At 47.6% G+C, this 25550-nt stretch overlaps 1 protein-coding gene across 1 annotated transcript in view; it reads right to left on the minus strand.

Moving 5' to 3' along the window:
* The window catches only part of HABP2 (hyaluronan binding protein 2), a 35139-nt gene extending 16686 nt beyond the window's left edge, over positions 1-18453 (minus strand). Inside the window, exons 1-2 of the mRNA XM_077779549.1 lie at positions 18400-18453; positions 5542-5578 (exon numbers count right to left, since the gene is read on the minus strand). Coding sequence (XP_077635675.1) covers positions 5542-5569 — 28 coding nt within the window. The 5' untranslated portion in view covers positions 5570-5578; positions 18400-18453. The remainder of the gene's footprint in view (positions 1-5541; positions 5579-18399) is intronic.
* Between the last annotated feature and the right edge of the window lie 7097 nt (positions 18454-25550).

Genomic DNA, 25550 nt, shown 5'->3' on the forward strand with positions numbered 1-25550 from the left:
ATACGCCAACTCTGGTTCCTTGCCAAAGTTTCACCTCATTTATCACAGATTTATCACAGTGTCAAGTCAAGCCTCCCCTTGCTTGCTCATTATTTCTCCCGAGCTGCTTTTCCTCGCTATGAAAATGCTCCCAGAGGAGCCACCTTTCCAGGGATGAGGATCTAGGTTGAAGATAAGGCCATTGTCTTCCCAGAGCAAATAAAGTTTCTTTCCATCTAGCATGATAAAGCAGAGAAAGAGAGTGAGAAAGTGAGGGGGGAAAAACCGTTTTTCTGCGTTTGACATGAAAGATTTCAAGCTGACATTTGGGAGAGACAATAGGTTGGTAATGAGATGATTACATCATTTATTTATTTCTTTTTTCTTTAGAGAATGTGTTTTTGTTTTTCCAAACAGGTGTTCATAGATAAGTGCCGTCAGAGTGCTCCAGAGCGTTCTTGTAATTTCTCCCAGCCCTCCGACAGGTTGAAGGTCAGACGGGCTAATCTCAGCTACGCCATTAAGAATCATTCCCCTTGCAGATATTTGGAAACAGGGAAGGTTTTTACATAAATGGAATCGTGTGACTTTTCTAGGTGGTGGGGGATGGCTGTAATTTCTGCTTGAGGATTTTTACTGGAATCCGGCTTTGTTAACAAGGTCTGCTCATCCCTCGGTGAAGTTAAAGAGGGGATAAAACACGCAGGCTTCGAGTCATACTTCTACTAAACAAGGCAAAAAGTCCCTGCTACTCCCCAGAGCCCGGGGCCCTTGGCTGAGGTGCATAGAAGCAGTAGAGGTTCAGTGGCCCCAGGTCACCAGAAACTACCCAGTTGGAGTTCTGTGCAAGGAAAGGCACTGAGATCCTTTACATTGGGGGCAGCTGCAACACGCTTTCAGAGCACTTTATAGAAGCATAACCTGGCAGGGTTTCTCTGCCTCCAAACTTAAAGTTGATGTTGTCTTTTCTATTCTGTTGGCACTTAATCCCATTGTCTACATAAGAAAAGTGTGTTGTGCCCCTGTGACGGGCCTATTATGATGCCAGGTTTGGGAATAATGAAGAGTGGTCTCCACTCACAGGGGCTTTAAGGACAGGATGGGTGGGGGAAGAAAGGAAGCCAAGGAAGGAGATGAAAGGGTAGTGGAAAGTTAGGGGAGCTGGATATGGCCAAGTCTAAGTCAAGTCTTCAAGCTCCATATTGGCATTGTAGCGTTGTATGAGCCAATTTGATGGGGAAGAATGGCCCCAAGTCTCCACCCTTCCCTGTAGCCACATCTTTTGCAGTGTGACTTTGCAGCCCCTCCTACCAAGAGACAGAGTTGATTTCCCCACCCCTTGGGTCTGGACAGGCCTTGGGACTTGCTTTGGCCAATAGCGTGTGATAGAAGGACAGTGCGCTAGCTCCAAGCTGGGTCTCAAGAAGTCTTGTGCCCTTCTTCTCCTTCTTCTCCATCTTCTCCTTCTCCTTCTCCTTCTCCTTCTTCTTCTTCTTCTTCTTCTTCTTCTTCTTCTTCTTCTTCTTCTTTTCTCTCTCTCTCTCTCTCTCTCAGACCCCTGTGACTGGATGTGAACAGGTCTGGCTTATTCTATGGAGGATTAGAGAACTTGTAGGGCAGTAGGAGGCCCAGCAGTTCTGGTCAAGGCTACAGGTACATGAGAGCCCGGCCAATCTACCAGCAGACTGCAGACAGATAAGGAGGCCCAGCCAACATCAGCTGAGCTTGGTCCAGACCAGAAGAACTGCCCAGCTGAATCCATTCTAAATTGCCAACCCAAATAATTAAGAACAAGAATTAATACATGATTAATGGTTGAAGCCACTAAGTTTAGGGTAGCATATTATGCAGTAATAACAAACACATGGGCCTTGATGGATAACTGGGTTGCTAGTAGGAAAAGAATTTTAGATACTACGGCATTCCTCAGCAGCCCAGAAGGCTGTAGTGTCTTAGGTTTCATGGCTGGATCTCAGATGGCATCTCTCTCTTACGGTTATTATTTAACTTTGTCTATCTGATAGTTTCCCCTAACTACAGTGTTGGTGTCTTAAAGGGCAAGGGCCATGTCTGTTCCTCTTTCTACCCCTCAGTGCCCAGCACAGAGCCCTCCAAGCAGTTAATGTTTGTATTGGACAAGTGAGTTCTTCGTTCTGTGGTTGGACCTCCCTTTGCTCTGACTGGCCTGCACACAGCAGGCACCCAGCGCGGCTAGCAAAGTCAGTATCTGTTTGGAACAGAGTAAACAGGGAATGTGGGAGAGAAACAACACAAAATTTGGGTCGTAAGTATTTGGTGAAGAAAATGCCTGATGAGCTCTGTAAAAGTCCAGAAGCTCATCCAAGCACTTTCCTGCATAGAGAGGGATTACAGCCAGACATGAAATTTGGTTCCATTGCCGGATTGTTGGAAAACACTCCAGACTCCAGCACTCTAATACAGATTATTGGAGACTTTCTCTAGGCTGTAGAAAAGGAGAAGGCTTTGGGTGAAGGTGGGAACAGCTGTGAGAAGTATTGTATATGAGTCATAAAAAGAAATCCTTGTGGATTTGCTTATTTATAAGAGTCTGCTTCTAGAATTTATCAGGAAGGATGATGAAGGTACCCTAAGCTAACTCAAACCATCCCAATGACTGGTTACTACCTATTTCCTATGTATTGAACACTATACTAAATAAATGTGGTTGCACATAATCTTATTCAAACCTAGAGAAACCTCATGGCATAGGTATTACTATTCCTAATACACAGAAAAGGAAAAAGAAGACAAGGTTCCATCCAAGCCCAGGTCTACCTAACCCCGCGTCTGGTCTGCTTTTCTACCCACCCAGGAGCCTCTTGTGGGTTTGTATTTCATGAAACTCCATGCACTTCCAGGAAGTAACCCACATTGAGAAATCTTTTTTAGCACACACTCCAAGTCCCTCGACCGGGATTACTGTGGTCTGTACCCAGGGTCTCTCGGAAAGAGCTCTGAGTTTGTGTGATGGGGGCTTGCAGCTGCTCTGGTTAAGGAGCTTGCCAGATGTGCGGAACGGAATAAAAATCTCTGGAATGCCGTCCCTGTTGGCTTCATCCATCACCGTGGCACAGACGGTTCCTCCGAGGGCCTCCCCTAAACCCCAGCTCTGTTGGCCTGTGTTTGACGCTTCCAATCCAGCTGACAGGGCAAGGCCAGCGGAGACCCTCACTGGCAGGCAGCAGGACAGCTGATGGATGGGCTCAGCCCGCGTCGCTGGGCAAACCCAAGCCAGCTTTGAAGAGGCATTTCCGCAGGCCTGTTGGCTGTCACGGCACCTGCTTTGGGGAGTTGAGCAGAGCCTGTGCTGTTTGATGGCCACCTCCTCTGCCACCCACTGGGGACTGTGGCCTGGGCACCTTCTGCTCCAGCAAAGTCCTCGCCATGCACTGTCTCCAGCAAGGCCAACTACGGGAGCAGCTTGGCTGTGGACATGAGCATGGTGTTTCCTTGGCCACACTGCTTTCTGAAGCCAGCTGGGATCTGACAAATTCCATCAAAGCACAACCCCCATGTGAAATGAAATCAGATACTAACAGGGGCATTATTAAAACCTAACCTGCTCTTTGCAGAAAGGCCTAGCTACTACATCTCACCCTGCTGCACAGCCAGAGGTTAACCGGACACCTCGAGATGGACTTACGAGCCCAGGGACGGCATGTTCCAGGGTCCCATCATCAACTCACCAAAGTGGCAGAAGCTGCTGGCAGAGTCCTTACAGAGCCAAGAATTTCAGAATGTTAAATCCAACCCTCTCCACTCCCAACTAACATGGTTTTTCAGCCCGTGTTTAAATACCACCAGTGACGGAGCCCTTACTACCTCCCAAGAGCCCAACAGCACATTCAGATTTTTGGACAACTCTGAGGGATAGGAAGTCCTTCCTGTTTGCAGACCAGATCTGATCCTGTGGCTTCTAATCTATTTAATTAAAGCTAGAAGCCTTATGAAGACATAGATTGAACCTATTCCCATCTCGGTGATCTGTGTCTGGTGGGTTCAGCTTGTCCATGGCACAGTACCAAGGTGTCACGAACTCATGGTCATTGTAGACATCTTTTTTGCAATTTTATAAAAGATGGCAGTACAGTGTCTTGAGGTAACACATGTCTTAATTCTCACAAAGTTGACCTCATGGACTAGAGGTGGGTCTGTTTTTTCATTTACTTGAAGACAGCGAGGTCTCTTGAGTCTTCCGTGCTCCTTGTCCACTGCGTGACGCCACAGCTCTGGAGCTCCGACATCTAGACCAAAGCAGCCCTTGAATGGGGCCTGAGAATTGTGTGCTGAAGGCCAGGGAGGGGGCAGCTCTTCCCACCTCTTAGCTTTGGATCCCCACTGGACTCCACCTGCAGATACTGGTGTGGCCAGCTGGGGGAGCCCTCTGAGACACGATTCCTCCAAGGAACTAAATTATATGTTGTTGAATAGAATACTCTCCTTTGCTTTGAGGAAAGACATGGACCCTCTCAAAACCCACACACCATGCTCAATTCCACAAACATTCCCTGAGTATACGAGGTAGACAAAGGTCAGATGTCACGTGCCCTGAACCAGCACAAGTATGTCTGCCCACCCAGTGCTTTGCTGCTGGGCAGTATTGACTATCACATGGAATTCGGCCCAGTTTTTGCCATCTTTCCTCCAAATATGCCCTTGACCTGAAGTTTCGATGTGACTAAACTTTGCCATCCCCATGTGCTTTCTGCCTGACTCTTGTTCCTATGGGTGACCAGCACAAGTTACTACCAGTGGGGGATGCCAGCCTCTGCCCTGGTGGCGCTGTGCATGGAGTTTTCTCCCTTGATTCTCTGAAGGGAGACTTGGGCCCAAAGTCAAGAGACCAAGATTGGATGATGGCAGGAAAGAGCAACTCTACTCAACTCGGGCAGAGCTGAGGACACCAGGCAGGGGGGACAGAACAGAGAGAAGGCGAGAGTCTGTGAGAGACAGAACCTTCGTGAAAGGGCTTTGGGGAAACAAACCAGGCAGAGGGGCAGTGGAGGGGGTGCTGGTGGGAGGCCACCACAGGGGTGGGTCAGCCTGGGGGGGCCTGCATGGCACAGCACAGAGGGCCTGACTCCCCACCCAAGGGGTGAAGTGAGTGAGGGTTCAGGCTGGGCTGCCCCGAGCCAGTAATTGCCCAATGCCAGTCTCATGTTACGTTGGCCTTTTCATCTCATCTCATCTCAGCCACTAATGGGCTGTGTAACTTCTTGCATCCCCTCCCTGGGCCTCAGTTTCCTTTCCTGTAAAATGAAGGGATTTAACTGTATCAGCAATGTTTCCCTTGGGATCCTGAGATGGGGCATCAGGGAAGTCCATGGGCAATGCGAAATTTAGTAAAGCATTGTGTGTGTGCATGGAGGGACAAACACCCAAGGGTGCATCTTTCTGGGAAAATTCTTGAAGGGATCCATGACACTTTGGAACCATTTGAATGCTGAGGCCATGACAACACTTACACATGTGGGTCCCCTTTCCTCCATCCCAGAACAGCCTGTAGCTTGTGGAGAGCCCCTGGGCGATCCACACACTCACCTGGGTCCGGGTCTATGAGTAAAGACATCAAGGAGAACTGAAAAAACAAAAACAAAAAAAACAACACAGGGCTGAGCAAGGCTGAGTCTGCTGACTGGCTGGGTACCTCCCTAAGCTCCTGCACCCCGAGAGGAACCTCTCCCAGGGTCACATAGAAGGATCAGGAGTACTGGGTGCTTTCAAATGCCTGTAGCTTGGATGGGTTAGAGGGAGGGGGTGGGACCTATTTGAAGATTCTCCCTTCTCCCTGTGCCAGTTGAGCATCCTCCTGCCCAGGTAGCGACAGCCATGCCAGTGATAGTGATGCGCATGCACTGAACATCTCCTCTCTGCCTGATTGGGCGTTGCTGCATTTCATTCCTATAACAGCCCTATGAGGAGGCTTTTATTAGCCCATTAACAGATGAGAAAGTTGAGGCTCAGAGGTCACACAGTTGTGATAAGATTTGGATTCACACTGTAGTCTAGGTGAGTCTTGGATTACAGCTTCTTGGGCGGGGGATGGACAGATACTTAAAACTCTCCAGTAACTTCCCATAGTTCTTGGAATAAAATACAAGCACCTGCCACAATCTATAATCCTCCTCCCATACTCTTCCCTCCCACTGCTCAGGACTAATCTCCAGCCACACCTGGGTTCAAACTGGCACTGGCCAAGATCCTCCCACCTCAGGGCCTTTGCACCTGTTCTTACTTCTACATGGAAGGCTTTCTCCCAGGACCATCACTAGGTCTTAGCTGAAATGTCATTTGCTTAAGGAGGCCTTCCCCAATTCACCTCTCGGTGTTATACCCCCTCCCCCCCACTATTTTGTCACTATGTCCATTCATTTCCTCCATAGTTTTTATTTGTTTTTTTGCATGTTTTCTAATTCTCACATCGACTCTGTCCTCTAGAAAGGCAAAGGTCTTGCCTATTTCATCACTGATGTGTTACCCCATACTGAGAATAGTGCTTGACACCCGACAGTCCTGAAAAAGGTTTTGTTGAATAAATAAACAGTGTTATGAACAGTTCCTTTTAGAACACAGTACTACCAGAAGAAGAAAGTTTTACTCATTTAATAGCTAGAATATGTTCTTTTACTGAATTCAAGGGTAAGCAAACTAAAGCCCTTGAGGCCAAACCCAGAGTGTGGTTTTACAAATATAATTTTTTTTAAGTTTATTTATTTATTTTGAGAGAGACGGAGACAGTGTGAGTGGGGGAGGGGCAGAGAGAGAGGATCCCAAGCAGGCTCCGTGCTGGCATCGCAGAGCCCGACACGGGTCTCGATCTCATGAAACCTCGAGAGAGTGACCTGAGCTGAAACCAAGAGCGAAACACTTAACTGACTGAGCCACCCAGGCACCCCTACAAGAGTGTTATTAGAACACAGCCATACCTGTTTTCAAGTATTGTCTTAGACTGTTTGTTCTACAACAGCAAAGTCTTCGTGATGGAGACCTTACAGCTCCAAATAGTTCCTATCTGGCCATTTCCAGGCAGTGTTTGGCCACCTCTGAATTAGAAAAGGAAGGTGCTCTCACCTAGATGGTTCTCCCTGTGGGTCTTGGCCACCAAAAAGCTCTGGTCAAGTTGATCAGGTTCCCGGTACTCACCTCAACCTAGGGACCAGGGTGTATTTTCTTCCTCTCCCTCCAGCAGAGGTTTTAATTTTCTGTTTGACTGTAGGCCTCCGGAACCATTCTGGGAACTAGCCAGATGAGTCATTAGGAAGGCAGGTAAGGGGCGCCTGGGTGGCCCAGCCGGTCAAGCATCCGACTCTTGATTTTGGCTGAGATCGTGATCTCACAGTTTGTGGAGTCAAGCCCCACGGTGGGCTTTGCGCTGAGCGTGGAGCCTGATTAGGATTCTCCCTCCCTCTGCCCCTCCCCCACTCACGTGCATATGGGTGCTCTCTCTCTCTCCTTCTCTCTCTCAAAATAAATAAACTTAAAAAAAAAGAGAGAGAAGAAAAGGCAGGTAAAAAAAAAAATGCCTCCTGATGGGAAGTACCGAAGGCACAATATCAACAAGTAGAATTCTTGACGAAAATGTGTCCCCAAGTCTACTCGAGAGGAGCATGACACACACAGACAGTGGCTGTTCTCAGCTGCCTGAGACCCTGCAAAAATGGCGGCGGCGTGAAAGACAAAGAAGATGGGAAGGCTGCTCTTTACTAAATGAGACTAAAGAGACCTGACAACCCAAGGCCATGAGAGATCCTTGATTTAAAAAAAAGAAGCAACGGCTGTAACGGACATTACTGGGGCACCTGGGAAGCTGGAATACAGACTGATACTAGAGAACGTTATCATGTCTGGGGAGTTTCTGGAGAGTGCCAACGGTACAGAGCGCCTTATTCTTTCCACTTTTCTGTAGACGTGACGAACTTTAACATGAACAGCTGGGGAGGGACCGGCATGCAGAGGGGACAAGTGCCATTTGCTGTCTGGACTGGGCTGCGCCTGTTTAATTGCCTCATGGTCGCCGGGCCTGGTTTCTGCAAAGAATGACTCCGGGGTGGGTGTCTTATTTTGGAAGGGGGTTGATAGCGGGGGTGAGGGGATAGGGGGGCTGACAGAGGGAGGGCAAGTTCAGGTCTTAAGAGTGCTCCTGGGCCTGGGGGCTTGAACGGGGGAGAATCTGAAGTTGACCCCTCCAGGTGTGAGCACTAGCGTGTGGCCAGGAGATGGCCCCGAGTGCAGATGTCACCCCTCCTGCCAACTCTGCTGATCCTGTCCTTTGCCCTGCGTCTGCTTCCCTCCACGGAGCTTGTCTGGAGGGCAGGCTCTGCCCCCCTCTCCCCCTACTCGCCCAGCCCAGAGGAGTTATAGCCACTGAATTTGAACTGAACAGTGTGGACCGTGCCTGGCCACTGTCAACCTCGAGAAGTGGGCAGGACAGGAGAGCTGACTTCAAGGAACATACTTTCTCAGGTCCCAGCGTGGAAAAGGCCCCCCGTCACCTGGGCCTGGGCCAGAGCCCCAAATTTGAGCTCTGAGCTGGGGCAGGAGGCCAAGTGCTGCGCTGCCCATGGCCAGCAGGTGGCAGACGTGCCCTTCCCAGGAGCTGAGCCCCCGCTCTTAGGGAAACCAAACAAAAACAAAGCCGGACCTTTCTGGGGGCCCACAGATCCCACTGGCTCTGGGTGAGTCTGAAGCAGCTGCCACCCAGCTGGGTCGCCTGGGCTGCGTGTCAGGGGGTCCTAGGGATCCAGAGCAGGCCCACTCATTTTATGAACCACTGGGTCCCTCTGCAGAGATAGGCTACAGTGAAATGTGGAGATCGGCAGCCCAAACACAGGCTGGATATCTGGGGGACCATATGGGAAAGGCCAGGCCAATACCAGTTATTTATGCCATAAGTCTGGATCCTGAAACTAACCTGGGTGATGGGGGTGGGGAGAATGAGTAGACACAATGTTTTATCCCATTATGGCATTCAGTTTTTCCACAGTGACAGGCAAATGATACATCTCCTACTCCTGGGACTTGCAAATCCAAGGTCAAAGACCAAGAAAGCAAAAGACTAAGAAGGGAGAGGAGGAGACAACGGTGATCTCAGCTGACATGTAGCAAGAGCTGACGGTGTGCCAAGGACTGTGCTCAGTATTTTACATGCATTCTGTCTCGTTTACTGCACACAATACCTGATCATTGAAGTACTATAATTATGTCTATTTTAGAGGTGGGCAAACAGGTTCACAGAGATTAAGTTGCCCAAAGTAACTCAGCTAGTAAATTGCTGGAGGGATGAGGGCACGTGGCAGACGTGCACTGCAATGGAAGAATGGAGGAGAAAGAAACAGAATAGCTACCTAATTCTAAGAGAGGCAGGTTACGAAATCAGACCTCTGTCCTTGGAAAGCTTTAGGAAAGGCCTGTCCAGGCTAGTCCAGGTAGAACAGAGAGAGGGCTCCTAGGCACCAGCGACAGCTGTGGAAGGTACAAAAGTCAGCTCAAGCCTCAGCCAGTCCACTGTACCTAACACATCTCAACAAACATCCCCACTCAGATCAGAGGATATGCAAGCCACTGCCTGCTTCGTCCACCACTTCTATTCTTTGTCTCAACAGGGATAAAATAGCAGCTTCTAGTATCTTCTAGTGCCTTCTAGGCTACGGTTTATTAGTGGGAAAGACAGGGAGGGCAGAGAGAAGGATATGATCTCTGAGCCTTCCTGATTTACAGTGTAATCTCCTTGGGGGTGAAGAGCATTGAGCATCTGTTTTGTCCTCTCTTTAACCTAGTTTAATCTTTTTCTAGATTTAATCGTTAATCTAGATTATTTCAGCTCAGGTTCTTCCTCTCCCTTTCCGAATTCTAAATCTTCTGGAAAACAAAAAGGCAGAGGCCAAAAATCTGAGTTGGCAAATCCCAGGAATTAGCTGATGGAAAATATTCTCAGAGGGTTTGGAAGCAGAAGAGGGGGGATATGGCTCTAGACCTGTCCTTCGGGGCCAGAAGCTTGGCTTAGCATGAACCAGCAATAGAAAATTGGGACTCCAAGGGCACCTGGGTGGCTCAGCCGGGTAAGTGTCCAACTCTTGATTTCGGCTCTGGTTATGATCTCACAGTTGGTGGGACTGAGCCCCACCCTCTGCTGAGCTCTAAGGACAATGCGGAGCCTGCTACAGATTCTCTCTCTCTCTCCCTCTTTCTCTGCTCCCTCCCCCACTTGCGTGTGCCCAGTGCAAGCTCGCTAGCTCTCTCTCTCTCTCTCTCAAAATAAATAAATAGACTTAAAAAAGAATTGGGACTCTAATCCCCCATCCCTTCCTCCTTGGATGTTCTACCATGAGCTAGTGGTAGATCACATGGAAGAATTGCATTTTTCCCAAGGGCAGCTGGGCGACAGATAACTCTGCACCGTGACCAAGTGAAGCGGCAGCTCCTGGCTAAATGGTGGACCAAAGACAAGAGCGCACTGCTCAGCGGGCCAGTCCTCACTGTTGGACAAAGAGCTCAAGGTCAGGGTGAGATGTGGTGGTGACACAGGACAGAGGTTGTCCGTGTTCCCGTCACCAGCCCCACCAGCCCTCACTGCTGCGGACTCTTGCTGCGGACAAACTGTGATGAAATTCACAGTTGTGCAAAGCCGCTTAGTCTTTTCCAAAAAAAAAAAAAAAAACCCCAAAAAAAAAAACTGTGATAAAATACACGTAACACAAGATTTTTTATTTTAACCATTTGTAAGTGTACCATTCAGTGGCATTAGTTACATTAATATTGTTGTGTAACCATCTCCACTCTCTTTACCCAAAACATCTTAACATCCCCAGCATAAAGTCTGTAGTCATTAGATAACTTATCCCCCACAACCCCTCTGGCCGGTACCCCAGTAACCTGCATTCTGTTTTCTGTCTCTGAATCTGCCCCTTCTAGGTACTTCATATGTGTGGAATCACATTTGTCCTTCTGTGACCGGATTTATTTCACGAGGCATAATGTTCTCGAGGTTCATCGTGTTGTAGCATATATAAAAATTTCATTCTTTTGCAGTCTGAGTAGATTTCCATTGTATATCCATTTTGTTTATCCATTCATTTGTTGAGGGACACTTGGGTTGTTTATATTTTGGGACTATTGTGATTAAGTTGCTATGAACATGGGTGTATAAATATCTGTTCCAATCCCTGCTTTCCATTTTTCTGGGTTACACCTAGGAGGGGAATTTTCTGGGTCTTAGGGTAGTTCTAACTTGCTGAGGAACCCCCATCCTGTGCTCCACAGTGGCCACACCATTTTACATTCCCACCAACGGCGCATGAAGATTCCAATTCTTCCACATCCTCACCAACACTGGTAACTTTCCATTTGAGAAAATTCTGGCCATCCTAACCAGTATAACGTGGTGCCATTCAGTCCTTTTTTAATCGCCAGGAACCTTGCCTTCCCTGCTTTTGCACATATGCTGCACAGGGCTGTCTCAGGATGTGCAGGCTTCGCTGTGGCTTTGCTTTAATCTGAAGCTCAGGGCAAGGAGGGAAGGCTCCAGTGGGGAAATATGGTGGCCAAAGAAGAAAGCATTGGCCAGTGGTCTGTGTGGGTGGTTTCTTTCTTGGGAGCCTGGGTGAACAGGACTGTAGTGATGAGCAAGGGTGCACTGTGGAGAGGAGCCGGTCTATACTCTTCACATACAGGGCGCTAAGGCCCAGGGGGATGGAGTGTTCCTGTAAGTACAGGAGCTGACTGGGTCAGGGGAGGGACTCAAGGTCAGATCTCCTTGCTCTGTCAATCACCTGTGCAGCCTTTCTTTCTTTCTTTCTCTCTTTCTCTCTTTCTTTCTTTCTTTCTTTCTTTCTTTCTTTCTTTCTTTCTTTCTTTCTTTCTTTCTTTCTTTAATTTTTTAAACGTTTATTTAGTTTTGAGAGATAGGGTGTGAGCAGGGGAAGAACAGAGAGAAAGGGAGTCACAGAATTTGAAGCCAGCTCCAGGCTCTGAACTGTCAGCACAGAGCCCGATGCGGGGCTCAAACCCACAAACCACAACATCATGACCTGAGCTGAAGTTGGCCGCTTAACCCATTAAGCCACCGGGGTGCCCCCAGCAGCCTTTCTACTTTAAAGCTCAGAGCTTTAGAGCCCACTAAAGAGTCCGACCTCTGCCCAGGTAACCTAGGGCTGGACTGTAGCTTCATGGGACAAGCAGAGACGGGGTGGGGCAGAGAGTAGACCTCCATGGCATTTGCCATTCATCTCTGGAGAGCTTGATAAAAGTCCAGGCTCCTGAGGTGCCCGGGTGGCTCAGTCGGTTAAGTGTCCGACTCTTGGCTTCGGCTCAAGTCATAATCTCACAGTTCATGGATTGAGCCCCACTGACCGTGCAGAACCTGCTTAGGATTGCTCTCTCCCTCTCTCTGACTCTCCTTGGCTTTCTCTCTCTCTCTCTAATAAATACATAAATAAATATTCTTAAAAATTCAGGTTCCTGGGCCTTATACACAGAGATCGTACGTCCATGGGTCTGGAGTAGACTCAGAACATGAATTTTCAACCAGTACCCAGGTGACTTTGCCCTCAGCCTCGCTTTGATTACACCTGTCTCAGGCATGAAGCTCCTAGCCAAGGGGACTGTGGGCTGTTATTTCCTCCTGTGCAAGTTGTTGAGTCTCTTTGTGCCTCAGTTTCCCCAATTGTAAAAGTAAAAATTTCCTCACCCATGTTTCACTCCAGGGGATACAGCTGCTCATGGGGAGTGTAGCATTTGCAAAGAATTGGGGAGGATTGAGGATTAGGGAGTGAAGTCATCCAGGCGAGTGAGGCTAGATAAAAACACCCCTTTCTGGTTGATAGTGCCTTTGGAAGGTCTTTGGAAAGGCAAATGAACAAACAAAACAAAAGAGCGGGATGGCTCTGAGGCCTCTGCCACATGGGCAGAATCCTGAAGCTGCCTTCACTTCTGTGCTTTCTGTGGGGAGGAACTGGTGGTCTCCAAGCTGGTTTGGCCGGTGCTCCCCAGGGCGTGACCTGACATCAAACACAGCCTACGATGGTCACTCCCTTCCTAATTTTACCATAAGCCCTTCCAAACTCACCACAAAGAAGAACTGGGTGCTGCTGCTAGGTCTCTATCTTCTCTACCTCTTGCTAGTCTCCCCTTCCAACAAGAAGAAAGCAGGCTTCAGGCTCTGAGCATGTGTGACAAGTGTAGCCAGTTAGAATTCAATGACATCATTTGATTTTTCCCCCATTTATAGTAGTGACAATTTCCTTTAAAAACAAATCTATTGAGCTAGAGAAAAGGTAAGTCTGTTTAACAAAAATATTAAGAGACTGGTTTGGGCTTTAGCAAAATTCCTGAAGATGGGTTCATTCATGAGTAAGGTTTGAAAACACTGGGCTAATTTGTTAGTGATCTGGCAAGCTTTGATCCCTCTGGTATTAGAAAGAAAACCTTTAGGGACCGTTGAAGGAGCCTCCAGGTAGGAAGAACTTGGTCTCCTGCCTGAAGCTGGAGTCTGAGAGCACTGCATCTTCTGATACCTCCCAAACGACACTCAACATTCTCAACTGTTCTCAGGTAGCGCGTGGCATGGCCACCTCTACCACACTGGTCATGAGTATGGAACTGGCATTGGGCAGACCTGGGTTTGAATCCTGGCTCTGTAATCTTGGTGGGTGGCCATCTTAGACAGATTACTTAGCTTTTCGATAGCTTAGTTTCTTATTCGTCAGATAAGGATGATAATGGTGCCTAACTCACTGGGCACTTGGGAATGAGACAATAGACATTATGCACACAATATATGACATAAGATAGAGACTTCATAAATGGTTGCTGCTGTGATTATAATTATTAGCTACTATTGTCAGGGAGTTTGAGCTTCTTTTCTTTCTTTTCTTTTGCAAATCATGGGCGTGATTGAGGACATCTCACTAAGCATAAGCTCTTCCTGGAACTTGTTTGTCAGGGTCACAGGCACTGCACACCAGCCCCCACCCCCTTATTTTTTCCAGGGATCTTTGCCAAGTCCTAAGCCAGAAAACCTTGTTATATTAATTATGAAGAAAAAGCATGTTTTATTTAAAATCCCGGCTGCCGAATATTCTGCCATGCTGTTTCTCTGTGACAGCAGAATTGCTTTTGTATTTAGGGAACCTTAATGAATTTAAGATATAAATATATCTGTGCCTATATACACAGGCGATTTCCTGCGACCTGATTTCCCTAAATACCAGCATACACCACCAAAGCTAATGAGTTGGAATTGTGCTTTGGATCAGTTTTTTTTAAAAAAAATATCTGTAAGAAGTCACAGTGAAATTCAGTCCCTCTCTTTTCCATAGGACTTGGGTTCTAGCAAGAGGGAGTGACGTCCTTCCTGGGCCTGAAGGAGACTTGGATATTCTGGAACATTGAGGCTTAGAAACTGGTGGCTCCTACTTATTCCCATCAAAGGCCCAGTTTGGTCCTGGGGGCTGGGAAGATTTGAATGCTGAAATTAATCAGACATTGAACCCAGTTACCTGACCAGCCAAAACTGGCTCCAATCCTTCAACATCCAGTGTTTCTGCAAAGTAACAGACAAGCTGGGCTTTCTCTGTCTCTGTCTCTCTCTCCAACTTAGAACCTGGCACATAATGTACATCTGTCAAGCAAAGGAGTGTCAGTGATAGAGGGTGGTAGGACCTATGGAGGTTACCCTCAGGGGACTCAAGTTCCTTCTAAAAATGGGAGCAGTAGCCCCTCATCTGCTTGGTGCCAAACAGGTATGTGAGCCCCATGTTCCTAAAATGTCTGGTTTGGGGGAGCCTGGGTGGCTCAGTCAACTGAGTGTCCGACTTCAGCTCAGGTCATGATCTCACAGTTTGTGGGTTTGAGCCCCGCGTTGGGCTCTGTGCTGACAGCTCAGAGCCTGGAGCCTGCTTCAGATTCTGTGTCTCCCTCTCTCTCTGCCCTCCCGCTCACACTCTGTCTCTGTCTCTCTGTCTCTCTCTCTGTCTCAAAAAAATTTTAAAAACCATAAAAAATTATAATAATAAAAAATAAAAACATATTAATGTCTGGTTTTCAAGAAAAACTTGGGATTTTTATTTCTATGTGAAATGTTCTGATTTGCAAATGTTGCCAACCAAGTGAAAGAAAATTAAAATTCTCTTTGGCTGACCTTCTAACCTCGCCCAAATAAATCTCAGGCTGTGAGCAGAAGGTACCCCAAGTTGCAGTTTGCAGATTCGGGTCCCTTCAAAACTTTCTGCGATGCTAGAGCCGTAGAGTTCTTGGGTTTAAACGCAAGGGTTTAAAGAGTCTAGAAATGGGAGCAAACACGTATTTTAATTATAAGTCACCTTGCTGGGGAGAGAGAAGCCATTGTCTTCTGTCCTCTCTGGGAATGGCCTGCCAAGCCTTGTCCTCTGGCTTCTGACCCTAGTGAAGGTCAAATTTCATTTATGGCCAAGCCCAGCGGCACCTCCAAATCACCCAAGAACCACAGCAAGAAGAGATTTCTGAGCCCTGGGGGTGGTGCACATTCTTGATACAGTTGAGCGGATCTCCTATAAGGGGTAAGGAGGTGGGCAGATCTGAGCCTCAGTCCTGGCTGGGAAGTTAGTTGAACATCCCTGGGTGCCTTTCTCATCCACAACACAGAGACAACACTGCAAGGCTGTGCTGGGGACAGGTGTTCATTAAGGAAAAGCAATGCTAGCTCAGGGCAGGAAGGCACTTCGAATGAATCTCTACTATTCACGACAATAACATTTGACCCATACCTCTTTGGATCATGGATATCTGAGTAAAAATCTATGTTAGAGATGAGTCCATAGAGAACTCATTAGAGGGTTTGCTGCACAACCTAAATTCATGGGAGAGTGTCTACACATCCTTCCAATGGGTAGTGATCATAGAAGACCCTGTGACCACTTTTCCTTAAACTTCCGGGGGCACACGGAGATCGCTACACCCCAACCAGCAAACAAACGCCTGGTCTAAGAGCTTCCTGCCCCTACACAAAGGACCATGTCCCTGAAGCTCTGTGGATGGAAGAGATCTCATCTTTAGCCACAGGGTCCAACCAAAAGACCTCATCCAGACAGCGGACACCAGCCCATAGTGTAGAGCTCAGCTCTGCCACTTCCCAGCTGTATGACTAGAGGCCAAGCTGTCCATCTTTTCACCTGTAAAATGGGAGCAGTAACACTGCCTACTTCTTAGGGTCCTCCCAGAGGAGAACTGATCGACTAAAAAGAAAGAACCTGGCCCATAGGATTTCTCATTAAATGATAGCATTTGGTTATTATTTTTAGCTACGTGGGGTGGAAGAGACTGCCCAGCCCATCTGGCTGTGTGGCTCCCTCCCCTCGATGATGCCCCTGCACTCTCCAAAGCATCTGAGCCAATTGGCCACTTTCCCTTGGATATCTGCATACTGGCCTGTGGAACGCGAGCCGCCTTCCCGACCACCTGTCTGGCACACATCTGGGGTAAGAAAACATTCCAAAGCCCTGAATCCTCTCTTTGGAACTGACTAAGCTCATTGCCTGAAGGCTATCTCTCATATTTTCTCTTTTATCCATTATTGACTTATAATTTCATTGCTAACCCTAAAAATTCACTGGGGCTTGCACAAAAGGGATTTTTTTGGGACCATTACCGTTTTGTGAACTTCAAACAGACTGCATCATCTCTCTCCTTGCCTGCAAACTTTAGGATCTAATACTTTCCGACTGGTACTTTTTCTGGGCCCGTTGTGGGCCTCTGATAATTTCCACCTCTTCCTCTAGCCCTATAGAATTTCTGCTGGGTCTTGGCCCCAGACATCCAACAAGCAATCAGATGATGTAGGGGCTTGAAAATTTGTAATTGCAGCCACAGCACACATAGACACGTCACCACTGGTAAAAGAAAACTCTCTCAGAGCTGAGTCACTTAACAGCTTCATATGGGCCAAAGGAAGGTGCCTGAGGACAGTTTACACTGAAGGGGGAGAAGAAGCTCTTGTTTTTGAAGCATCTAATCAGAAAAGCTGAAATTTAATCTACTTCCTACAGGGAAAGCTCTATGGGATAGAATGGGAAATGAAATGCAAAGGTGTTTAATAAGACAAAGAGGCTATGACTGCTATATCAGTTGTTATCCCCGGATCCTTCTCTACCTGCCCCCCAAAAGGGGTGCAATCTCTGATTTAAATTTTTTTTAATGTTTATTTATTTTTGAGAGAGAGAGAGAGAGAGAGAATGTGAGCGAATAGAGGAGAGGCAAAGACAGAGGGAGACAGAATCTGAAGCAAGATCCAGGCTCTGAGCTGTCAGCACAAAGCCTGATGCGAGGCTCAAACCCACAAACCATGAGATTATGTATGACCTGAGCCAAAGCCGGATGCTTAACCGACTGAGCCACCCAGGCACCCCTTATAGAGATGTCGTATTCGTTCTGGAAATTTCAAGGGAAAAGAGGTAATATTTACTGAAAGCCAATGCATTGCTTGATTCAATCAGCCATGGCCCTCCCCAAATCTGTGACAGATTATCTGTCACTTGGTTTGCAGTAGGGGAAACTGAGACTCAGAGTGATGATGTTACTTGCCCAATATTCCACAGCTAGAATGTGGCAAAGCTGTGATTCAAAGTGCTGGCTCTAAAACCCATGCTCAGGCCTCAAACCATATCTGGTAGGGACTCCAGGAAGCTCTGTCTCTTTCGGTGGCCCCTCTCTTGTGCCACAGAGATCCAGCTGACACTGCGGAATCACAAAGTCACACAGCAGGAGCCGACATCGCCACTACCCATCTGCTTCCAAATGCCTAGGGTCCCCACGCAAGACCGGCGGATGGCATTTCCTTTCCCTGCTCACCACCACCTCCCTGGGTCCCCTGCTGACCCTCCCTGTCCCTGCTAGGGTCCTGTGAAAAGGGAGAAGAATGCTATCCACAAAGCTTTTCTCCAAAACTCATCCATCTGAGTGAAACCCGAATCATATGCAATGAACAGGATTCTCCTTGGAGCTGAATCACAGGGCTTCTTACCCTACTGTTGCCTAAAATGGCCAGAAAACCGTACAGCTTTCAACACGTGCAAAGAGAGTCTGTAGCTGTTAATGGCTTCTCAAAAGGTTCTCTGAGATCCATACCCAGGGTCCTCTGAGCCCATCATCATAGCAGATTTTCTTGCCCTGGTCCCCTTAGTTGCAAGGTGCTCACGGAGACTCTCCTTTGAGGGCTCAAGTCACTTGCATGGCTTCATGCAATCGGCTTCTCAGCAGCCACCAACATGACAAGCCTGCATTCACTCTTACAATCAGGATGTGTTCAAATTGACACCACCACCAGCCTTTTACAACCCAAGTTTCTAGTCACTCCTGGCCCAGGTGCTTTGTTTGGTCCGCCTGATAACCTCCACGTCTCAACTATGGACATTTGAAAAGAACACTTACCGCGATGGCTGTTTTTCCCGCCAGAACCGTTAACAGCAGTAAATGGAGACGAGACATTCTGGCGGGCGTATATGCAGTTTAAGGACTCTTGTTCGGCTCGACACACAATTTCTTTTGTTGTCTATGCCTTTTGCGGGGGGATTGGGGAGAAGCGTCACTCTCCAAGGATTCAGGAACAAATGAAGAGGATGCCAATTATTAACTAGGCATCAAATACTGTTTAATGTTTAATGTTTTGCAAGCCAACTATCTTGGTTAAACAAATGGTAACTTTGGAGCTGGGCTGAGTCATGGGGTGGTTTCTTTTCTGGGGGAGAAAGTCTCCAAAGAAAGCGGCAGAGTTAAAGAGCCCCAGCACGTGGGTGCACCCCGGGGGCTGCCGAGGGTTCAGTGCGGAAGGTCCGATAGTTAACTGCCATCCCAGTCACAGGATGAAAGCCCGGATCGGGTAAGGCTTCTGCCACAGGCCTTTGCCATTGCTGATTCAGACAGAATGTTAACGGAGTTCTGATTCATCACATCTCTCAACAGAATTAAGGCATGGATGGGCTCCGAACAACATCGCACTTTCTATTCACGAAAGATAGAGGATGCAAAACTGCTATTGACAAACATTGATTCCGGGCTCTTTGAAGCATTGCCCATGGTTGCTTGTTGGCTTCAAAAGTTTTCTTTTAAATCTCATTACATAAGGTTTTTTACTTTTTAATTATTTTTTTCTCTTTCCTTGGAGTCTTTCTTTGATCATGAGGGTGAAGAAACCATGGTGCTCATATCGGGGGCCAACTTTCCCTGTGTTCTGTATTTAGCTACCCTGGTTACAGGTAAGGTTGTATAAAGCAACATCACCTAGTAGGCGGGGTTCTCAGGAACCCAATTGATTTCTTTAATAAGCATCATCTTGAGCTCTTATAATCACCTGACTGCCCACAGTAAGCTATGGAAGGGCTCCAGGAATCCTCCTGCCTGGGTCCTGAGTCCAGGTTCTGAAACCTTGCTATCAGGTGAGGCAGGTGCTCACCTGGGGCTCCTGCTCTCCCATCGGCCGTGACCTATTTGGCACACGCGCTCAGTGGCTGCTTCCACCTTTGGAAGCCCGGTTGCCAGCCGCAAAGGGTCCCACAAGTAGCAGCCCAGAAGGCCAAAGTCAATGCCTCAGCCATCAGATTGATGTCCTTGAAGGACAAACCAAGTCCTGCCATTTGACCTCCTAAATAACCCCAAATTTGTCTTCTTTTCTCTACTTGTTTGGACTCCACCTATTTTAGGCAGCCAACAACTCACTCCTGTCAATATCCACCTGACCTCTATGACACAGGTACACACTAGTCTCTTTTTCCAGAAAGTTCTCTAAGCCCGTTCTCTTCTTCCCCTAATCTTTCCTCCCACCTGAACTCTGTTCTTAACTCCAACCCTAATCACCCTTTAGCAAGTTCACTTAGTTAACTCACCTAGTCAATGCATCTTTCTGGTCTCAGCACAGACATGACTTTCACTGAAGGCCTGCATGTGTTTTTCCTTCGTAGTGCTAACCAAGGTTGTAACTGTGTGCCTGTATTGCTATTTCATTAATCTTTGGTCCCCACTATTCCCACCAGATTGCAAGCTCTTGAGGGCAGGCATTCTATTTTGCTGGCCATTGAATTACTGGTGTAGATAGATGCCTGGCACTTGCTTGGCCCAAGGTAGGTGTTCATACAGCTTAAATGAATAACCGCTTTATGAAAGTGACAGTTGAATACTTTATTACTTTATTATTATTATTTATTTATTAAACAATTTTTATTTTTTTATTTTATTTTTTTTAATGTTTTATTTATTTCTAGGAGAGAGAGAGAGAGACAGCGTGAGCAGGGGAGGGTCAGAGAGAGAGGGAGTCACAGACTGAAGCAGGCTCCAGGCTCTGAGCTGGCTGTCAGCACAGAGCCCGACGCGGGGCTCGAACCCACGAACCGCGAGATCATGACCTAAGGGAAAGTCGGACGCTTAACCGACTAAGCCACCCAGGCGCCCCTATTATTATTTATTTATTAAAAAATTTTTAATGTTTATTTATTTTTGAGAGAGAGAGTGAGACAGAGTGAGAACAGAGGAGAGCCAGAGAGAGAGAGGGAGACACAGAATCCGAAGCAGGCCCCAGGCTCCTCACTGTTAGCCCAGCTGGATTCCCGACACAGGGCAGGAGGCCACAAACACGGGGCAAAAATCCATGAACCACGAGATCATGACCTGAGCTGAAGCAGACGCTTACCTGACTGAGCCACCCAGGCGCCCCTAAAGTGACAGTTGGATACTTTGTAACCAGGACACCTAAAATAGCATAACCAACTCAATGTGAGAAACTAAAGTACTTGGGAAACGTTAAGCACACTTCAACTTGTTCATGAAGACTACATTAATATCCACCGAATATGCACCAGTGACCACCTGCCGTGAGCCTGGCATTGGCAATGTAGGGACGGAGCAGGCAGACGCGAACTTTGCTCTCAAGGGCCACACGTTGTGTAAGTTCGTTTTTAGTTGGTGATAAGTGAGTGTGAAAAAGAATGAAACACTGTGTTGGACCAAAAATCCTTGTGGTGGGAGGTTCCGTGGACCGGGAGGTGGTGCAGGCGGGGCTGTTTGCCGGGCGGGTCACTGTGTGTGGCGATGAGGACACCACTGATGGCTATCTGACCACAGAGCAAGGGCCAAAGAGGCAGAGCTCCAAGAAGTTTGCTGGTTTCCAAGTTTAAGCCGGAGACCTCGCAGCACCAGCACAGCTGGTCATAGGTAGAAACAGACATTTTTAGGCAAGTCAAATCGCTAAATCACTGCTATGACTCAGGCGTCTCTTCTCCCCTCTACAGCCTTATGTGGCTCACTCTGACTTCGTGGAAAGAGTCTCAGAAAACCGGAAGATTCCCTTCCCGTGTGAACAGGAAGTGACCTCAGCACACTTGTGGTTCATCTCTTTAATAGGGATTAATTTCCCTGGCACGTAATCGTCCCTTTATCTCAAGCAAAAATGAGAACAGTTTTGCTCTTTGTGTAATCACTGCAAGCCTCCCACAGATTGTCTCTTATTTCCCCAAGGCTCTGTTATCACAACAATGTGGACTTGAATAAATTTCTGCACATGGCCCTAAAGGAGAGAATTCTCTAAAAGATGTGTAGTCCTTTTAATTTGGGAAGACAAAAGGGTTAGCTTATCATGTAATATGTCTTTATCTGGGGAGTTGGAACAGACCTCCCTAGGATCTCTGTTTTTTTGTTTTTTTTATTCAAACACAGAGCCTTTAGCCCTCATCCGGTGTAGGTATCTGATGCTATCAGGTCAATCTATTCTGTCCGAGTTCTGGGTGCCATTTTCTCACGCGTTGGGTTACATTCCACTGGAGAGAGCCCCTATCCTGCCTTGGGGTGGAGGGTGGGGGCTTGGGACTCTGGTTCTCTGTGGGCTGATTCCACCACCCTAAGAAAAGTCTTCTCCGCAATGCCTTTGCCAGAGACCCACTCTTTGATGTACTGGTTAGGGATTGCTTTTATACAGCAACCACCGGTTGGGCCTGAACCAATGTGTTCCATGCTTATTTGTATTTGAGTAACAACAGTCTTGTTCCGGCTTGGCCTTCAGCACTGGAGGGCAGCATAGAGGAGTACCTATGAACAAACAGCAGCTGGGGCTCCAAACAGACCTGGGAGAGCCCCCACTCTGCCAACATAGCCCCGTTGTGGGACTTTGGGCCAGTCATTTACTCTCTCTTGGCCTCAGTTTTCTCATCTGGAAAGTAGGGACAATATAGTTCCCACTTCATGGCATTACTGAGAGGTGCACGTGAGAGCACAGAAGGAAGGTGTGTAGTGTGGTGACTAGCAGAGAGTAGACTTTGCAGAGTGAGCTGGCTTTGATATTAGTCAAGTCTTTTTATGGGATGGAACTTGCTGAGCCCCCAGACCCTCTGAGATGAAAGTGTCCTGTGTTCAGTGAGTCTAGTCTCCAGCCCAGGGAAGGAATGAACCTCTTCGTGGGGGGAACCTTTATCTCATTTGTTCCTTCTCGGACAGGGGTCAACAAACTTTTCCTGAAGGACCAGAAAACAAAAATGTTAGTTTTTTTCTGGCCATCCATTCCTGTCGTGACTACTGAATCCAGCCACTGTGACACAGAAGCAGCCACAGAGAATGTTTATGCCAGTGAGCGTGGCTATGTTCCACTAAAACAGTATTCACCAAACTGATCCGGGGGAACGTGACGGGATATGGCTGGAGCACTGCACAACTTGAAGGGGCCCCTATGAAGACACACGGGAAACCAGTGGAGAGGCCTGGGCTGATGTGACACCACCGTCCTCGGAGATTATGTCCCCTGCTCCAGAATCATCGGGGCTTTTGAGGCGTGAGGACTAAAGACGACTGCTCTACTCTGCGAGTTTTTATTGGGCGCCTATACCACGCCTGCCAGTGCTGTATGGGACAGAGAAGATGGTTCAGGTGCCAGCTTCAGGAAGTGACGATCTCATGATGAGCCTCACTCAGAGTCACATGGCTGGGCTTCCATTAAATCCGCAAAGTCTTCCCAAGGCGCCTGGGTGCTCAGTCAGTTGAGCGTCTGACTCTTGGTTTTAGCTCAGGTCATGATCTCACGGGTTGGTGAGTTTGAGCCCCGCATCTGGCTCTGTGCTGGTAGCGTGGAGGCTGCTTGGGATTCTCTCTCTCCCTCTCTTTCTGCCCTTCCCCTGCTTGCATTTTCTCTCTCTCTCTCAAAATAAATAAATAAACTTAAAAAAAATTTTTTTTTTTAATTTGTAAAGTCTTCCCTAACCTGAAAGAGAGGACGTCCTTCAGGGAAGTGCTGCTCTTCCTTCTGGTTGTTCCCCGAGGAACATTAACTTCCAGGGAGCACCCTCCTTTGTGAGGAAGGGAGCTGGGGAGATACTTTGTTAACTTGGCATGGGGGTGGGTTACCTTTCCCCGGACTGCCCCAAGTCTCCCCAGTATGTTCATATCCACTGCAAACTCCTTGGTACTGCCCACCCCATTTTCTAACCTAGGAGATACTAGGGTGTCCACCACCGTGCTGTGTTTACAAAAGCAAACCAACATTTACAGAGCAGCTTCTGTGTTATGGATGCTTTTATAATCCTAAACTCATATAGTCTTTAGAACTGCCCCATAAAGTGATTTGACCCATTTTGTAGTCAAAGAAAACCATGCTCAGAGAGGTTCAATAAATTGCCCATGGTCACCCAGCTTGAGACAGAGCCAGGTTTGAGCTCCTCCCACTCTACTGCATGGACTCTGGGGTCTTGTAATGTAGTTTTGCCATTTACTCCAAGCTACCTAAGAACTTATTGAAGAAAACAACATGTCTGAAGGCAAAGGTTATCCATTGCCTGGCCAATATCCATGCTGTCCTCAGACTGACTATCATATATTATTGGGGGTGGCAATGTGCCCAGAGGGTAGTAAGGAAACCCTGTCCTCCAGCAGCAGCCACTGTTGTGTTGGGCTGGGTTTCCTGGGAAACATATGGAGATGTTGAGATATGTGGGCAGGAAGTTTTTTGGGGAGTGCTCATAGGATCAATACCCACAGGGCAATGAGGGGAGAAGGACAGGTATAGGAAGAAGGTGGGATGCAATGCAGTCACAACAAAGGCCCATCTCATGGAAAGTTCCAGAGCTGGGGTGGCTCTCAGTGTTGTCCTGCCGTGAGCCATGGGATCGGGCATTGTACTGGGATCATCCCATTTCTGGACACAGGCTATCCCCATGGAAGGAGCATGGGGAGTGAGGTCAAGGCAACTCTGGTTAAGGGAAATTCTCTGAGAGGAATCAGCTGACAGCCTTCATCAGCCAATACCAGACCGCCGAGAGAAAGAGGGCCTCGTCCATGGAGAGGGATCTGATGCCACCTCACAGCATCCACTCCCCCTAGTAATTGGAAATTGCTTAGTTAGAAAATCCAACTCAGGAAAGCTGAATGGTTCAGTCAAGTCTGGGATGAGTATCCCAAGTCCATCCTTGGTCTAATTCGAGATGGCTGGAGCCACAGGCATGGTCAGGCTGATCCAGGACCGTGGGACAATTGCAGATATTTAATTGGAGCAATAAATATCAGGCAGAAAACCAGACTGCTATTATAGAAATCAGAAATCCCACACTGTAAATAAGCCAAGTTACCAATTTATAGCTAAGTTTCCTGTTGGCCAAAGATAAAGGTAAACCCTGATCATTTGGCATGATTTTCATTATACTTAAGTCAGTTTTGTAGGAAAAATAAAGGTTCCCTCCCCCATATGGTCAATTCCAGTGAATTTTGATTTGAAAAACAAAAAAACAACCTTACGCCCTGATGAGCACAGGCTGGAGGTGGGTAAACGTGATGGGGAATTCCACTGACACGCCGGCCATCTCTTGCCCAAATGAACCCTGCCCTTTGGCCATTGGTGGTTCGGGCCCTTGTGATCTATGAAGTCTGGAAAGATACAAGAACCAAACGTGCAGCACAACTGTGTGACTTCCAAGTGCGGCGCGGCCCAAGATGAATTAAACACCTCAGGATCTTCACACGATAATTGATCTGCCCATTTGTAGTTCTTTCCTTTCTTTAATCTTTCAGTGGGGCTTCAATCTTCCCTCTCATATTTTAAATTTCCTCTGTTCGGTGGTTGTCTATGGCAGAGAGTGTATTTTTTTTCCCCCGATCTCTCCCATCCCATCAATCAGTTCTGCAGAAACACAAGTCTGCCCCTTGGATCTTCAGCCTCACAAAGAGCTATCACGTGGGCGACGTGATGCTTCTTGTTCTAAGTGCACCTTTGATTTATTAAACATTTTTGAATAAAATTCTGCATACGTTTTGTATGTTGGGAAGCCCTCCACCCCCACTTCAGCGTATAGGAAACCTGAAAGAGGGGAGGGATCTTGAGGTTTGGGTGTTTCTTTCTGTCTGGACTCGTCGGCTTTCTGAATAGAGCATGCTATTTCCAGAAGCCTTTTCCCGTTTAGGGGACACAGACCTCTGAGCACCCCTCTGAAATGTACTTCTTCTAGACATGGCCTGACATTGACATCTTTCCTAAGCACATGTGCTTACGAGCCCTGTGCTGTGGTGGCAAGAGCCTGGGTTGGCATTGGAGCCAGTGGCAAAGCCATTTGCTTGCCGTG

Source organism: Crocuta crocuta, unplaced genomic scaffold (genome assembly GCF_008692635.1).
Source record: "Crocuta crocuta isolate KB4526 unplaced genomic scaffold, BGI_CrCroc_1.0 scaffold138, whole genome shotgun sequence".
Lineage (NCBI taxonomy): Eukaryota > Metazoa > Chordata > Mammalia > Carnivora > Hyaenidae > Crocuta > Crocuta crocuta.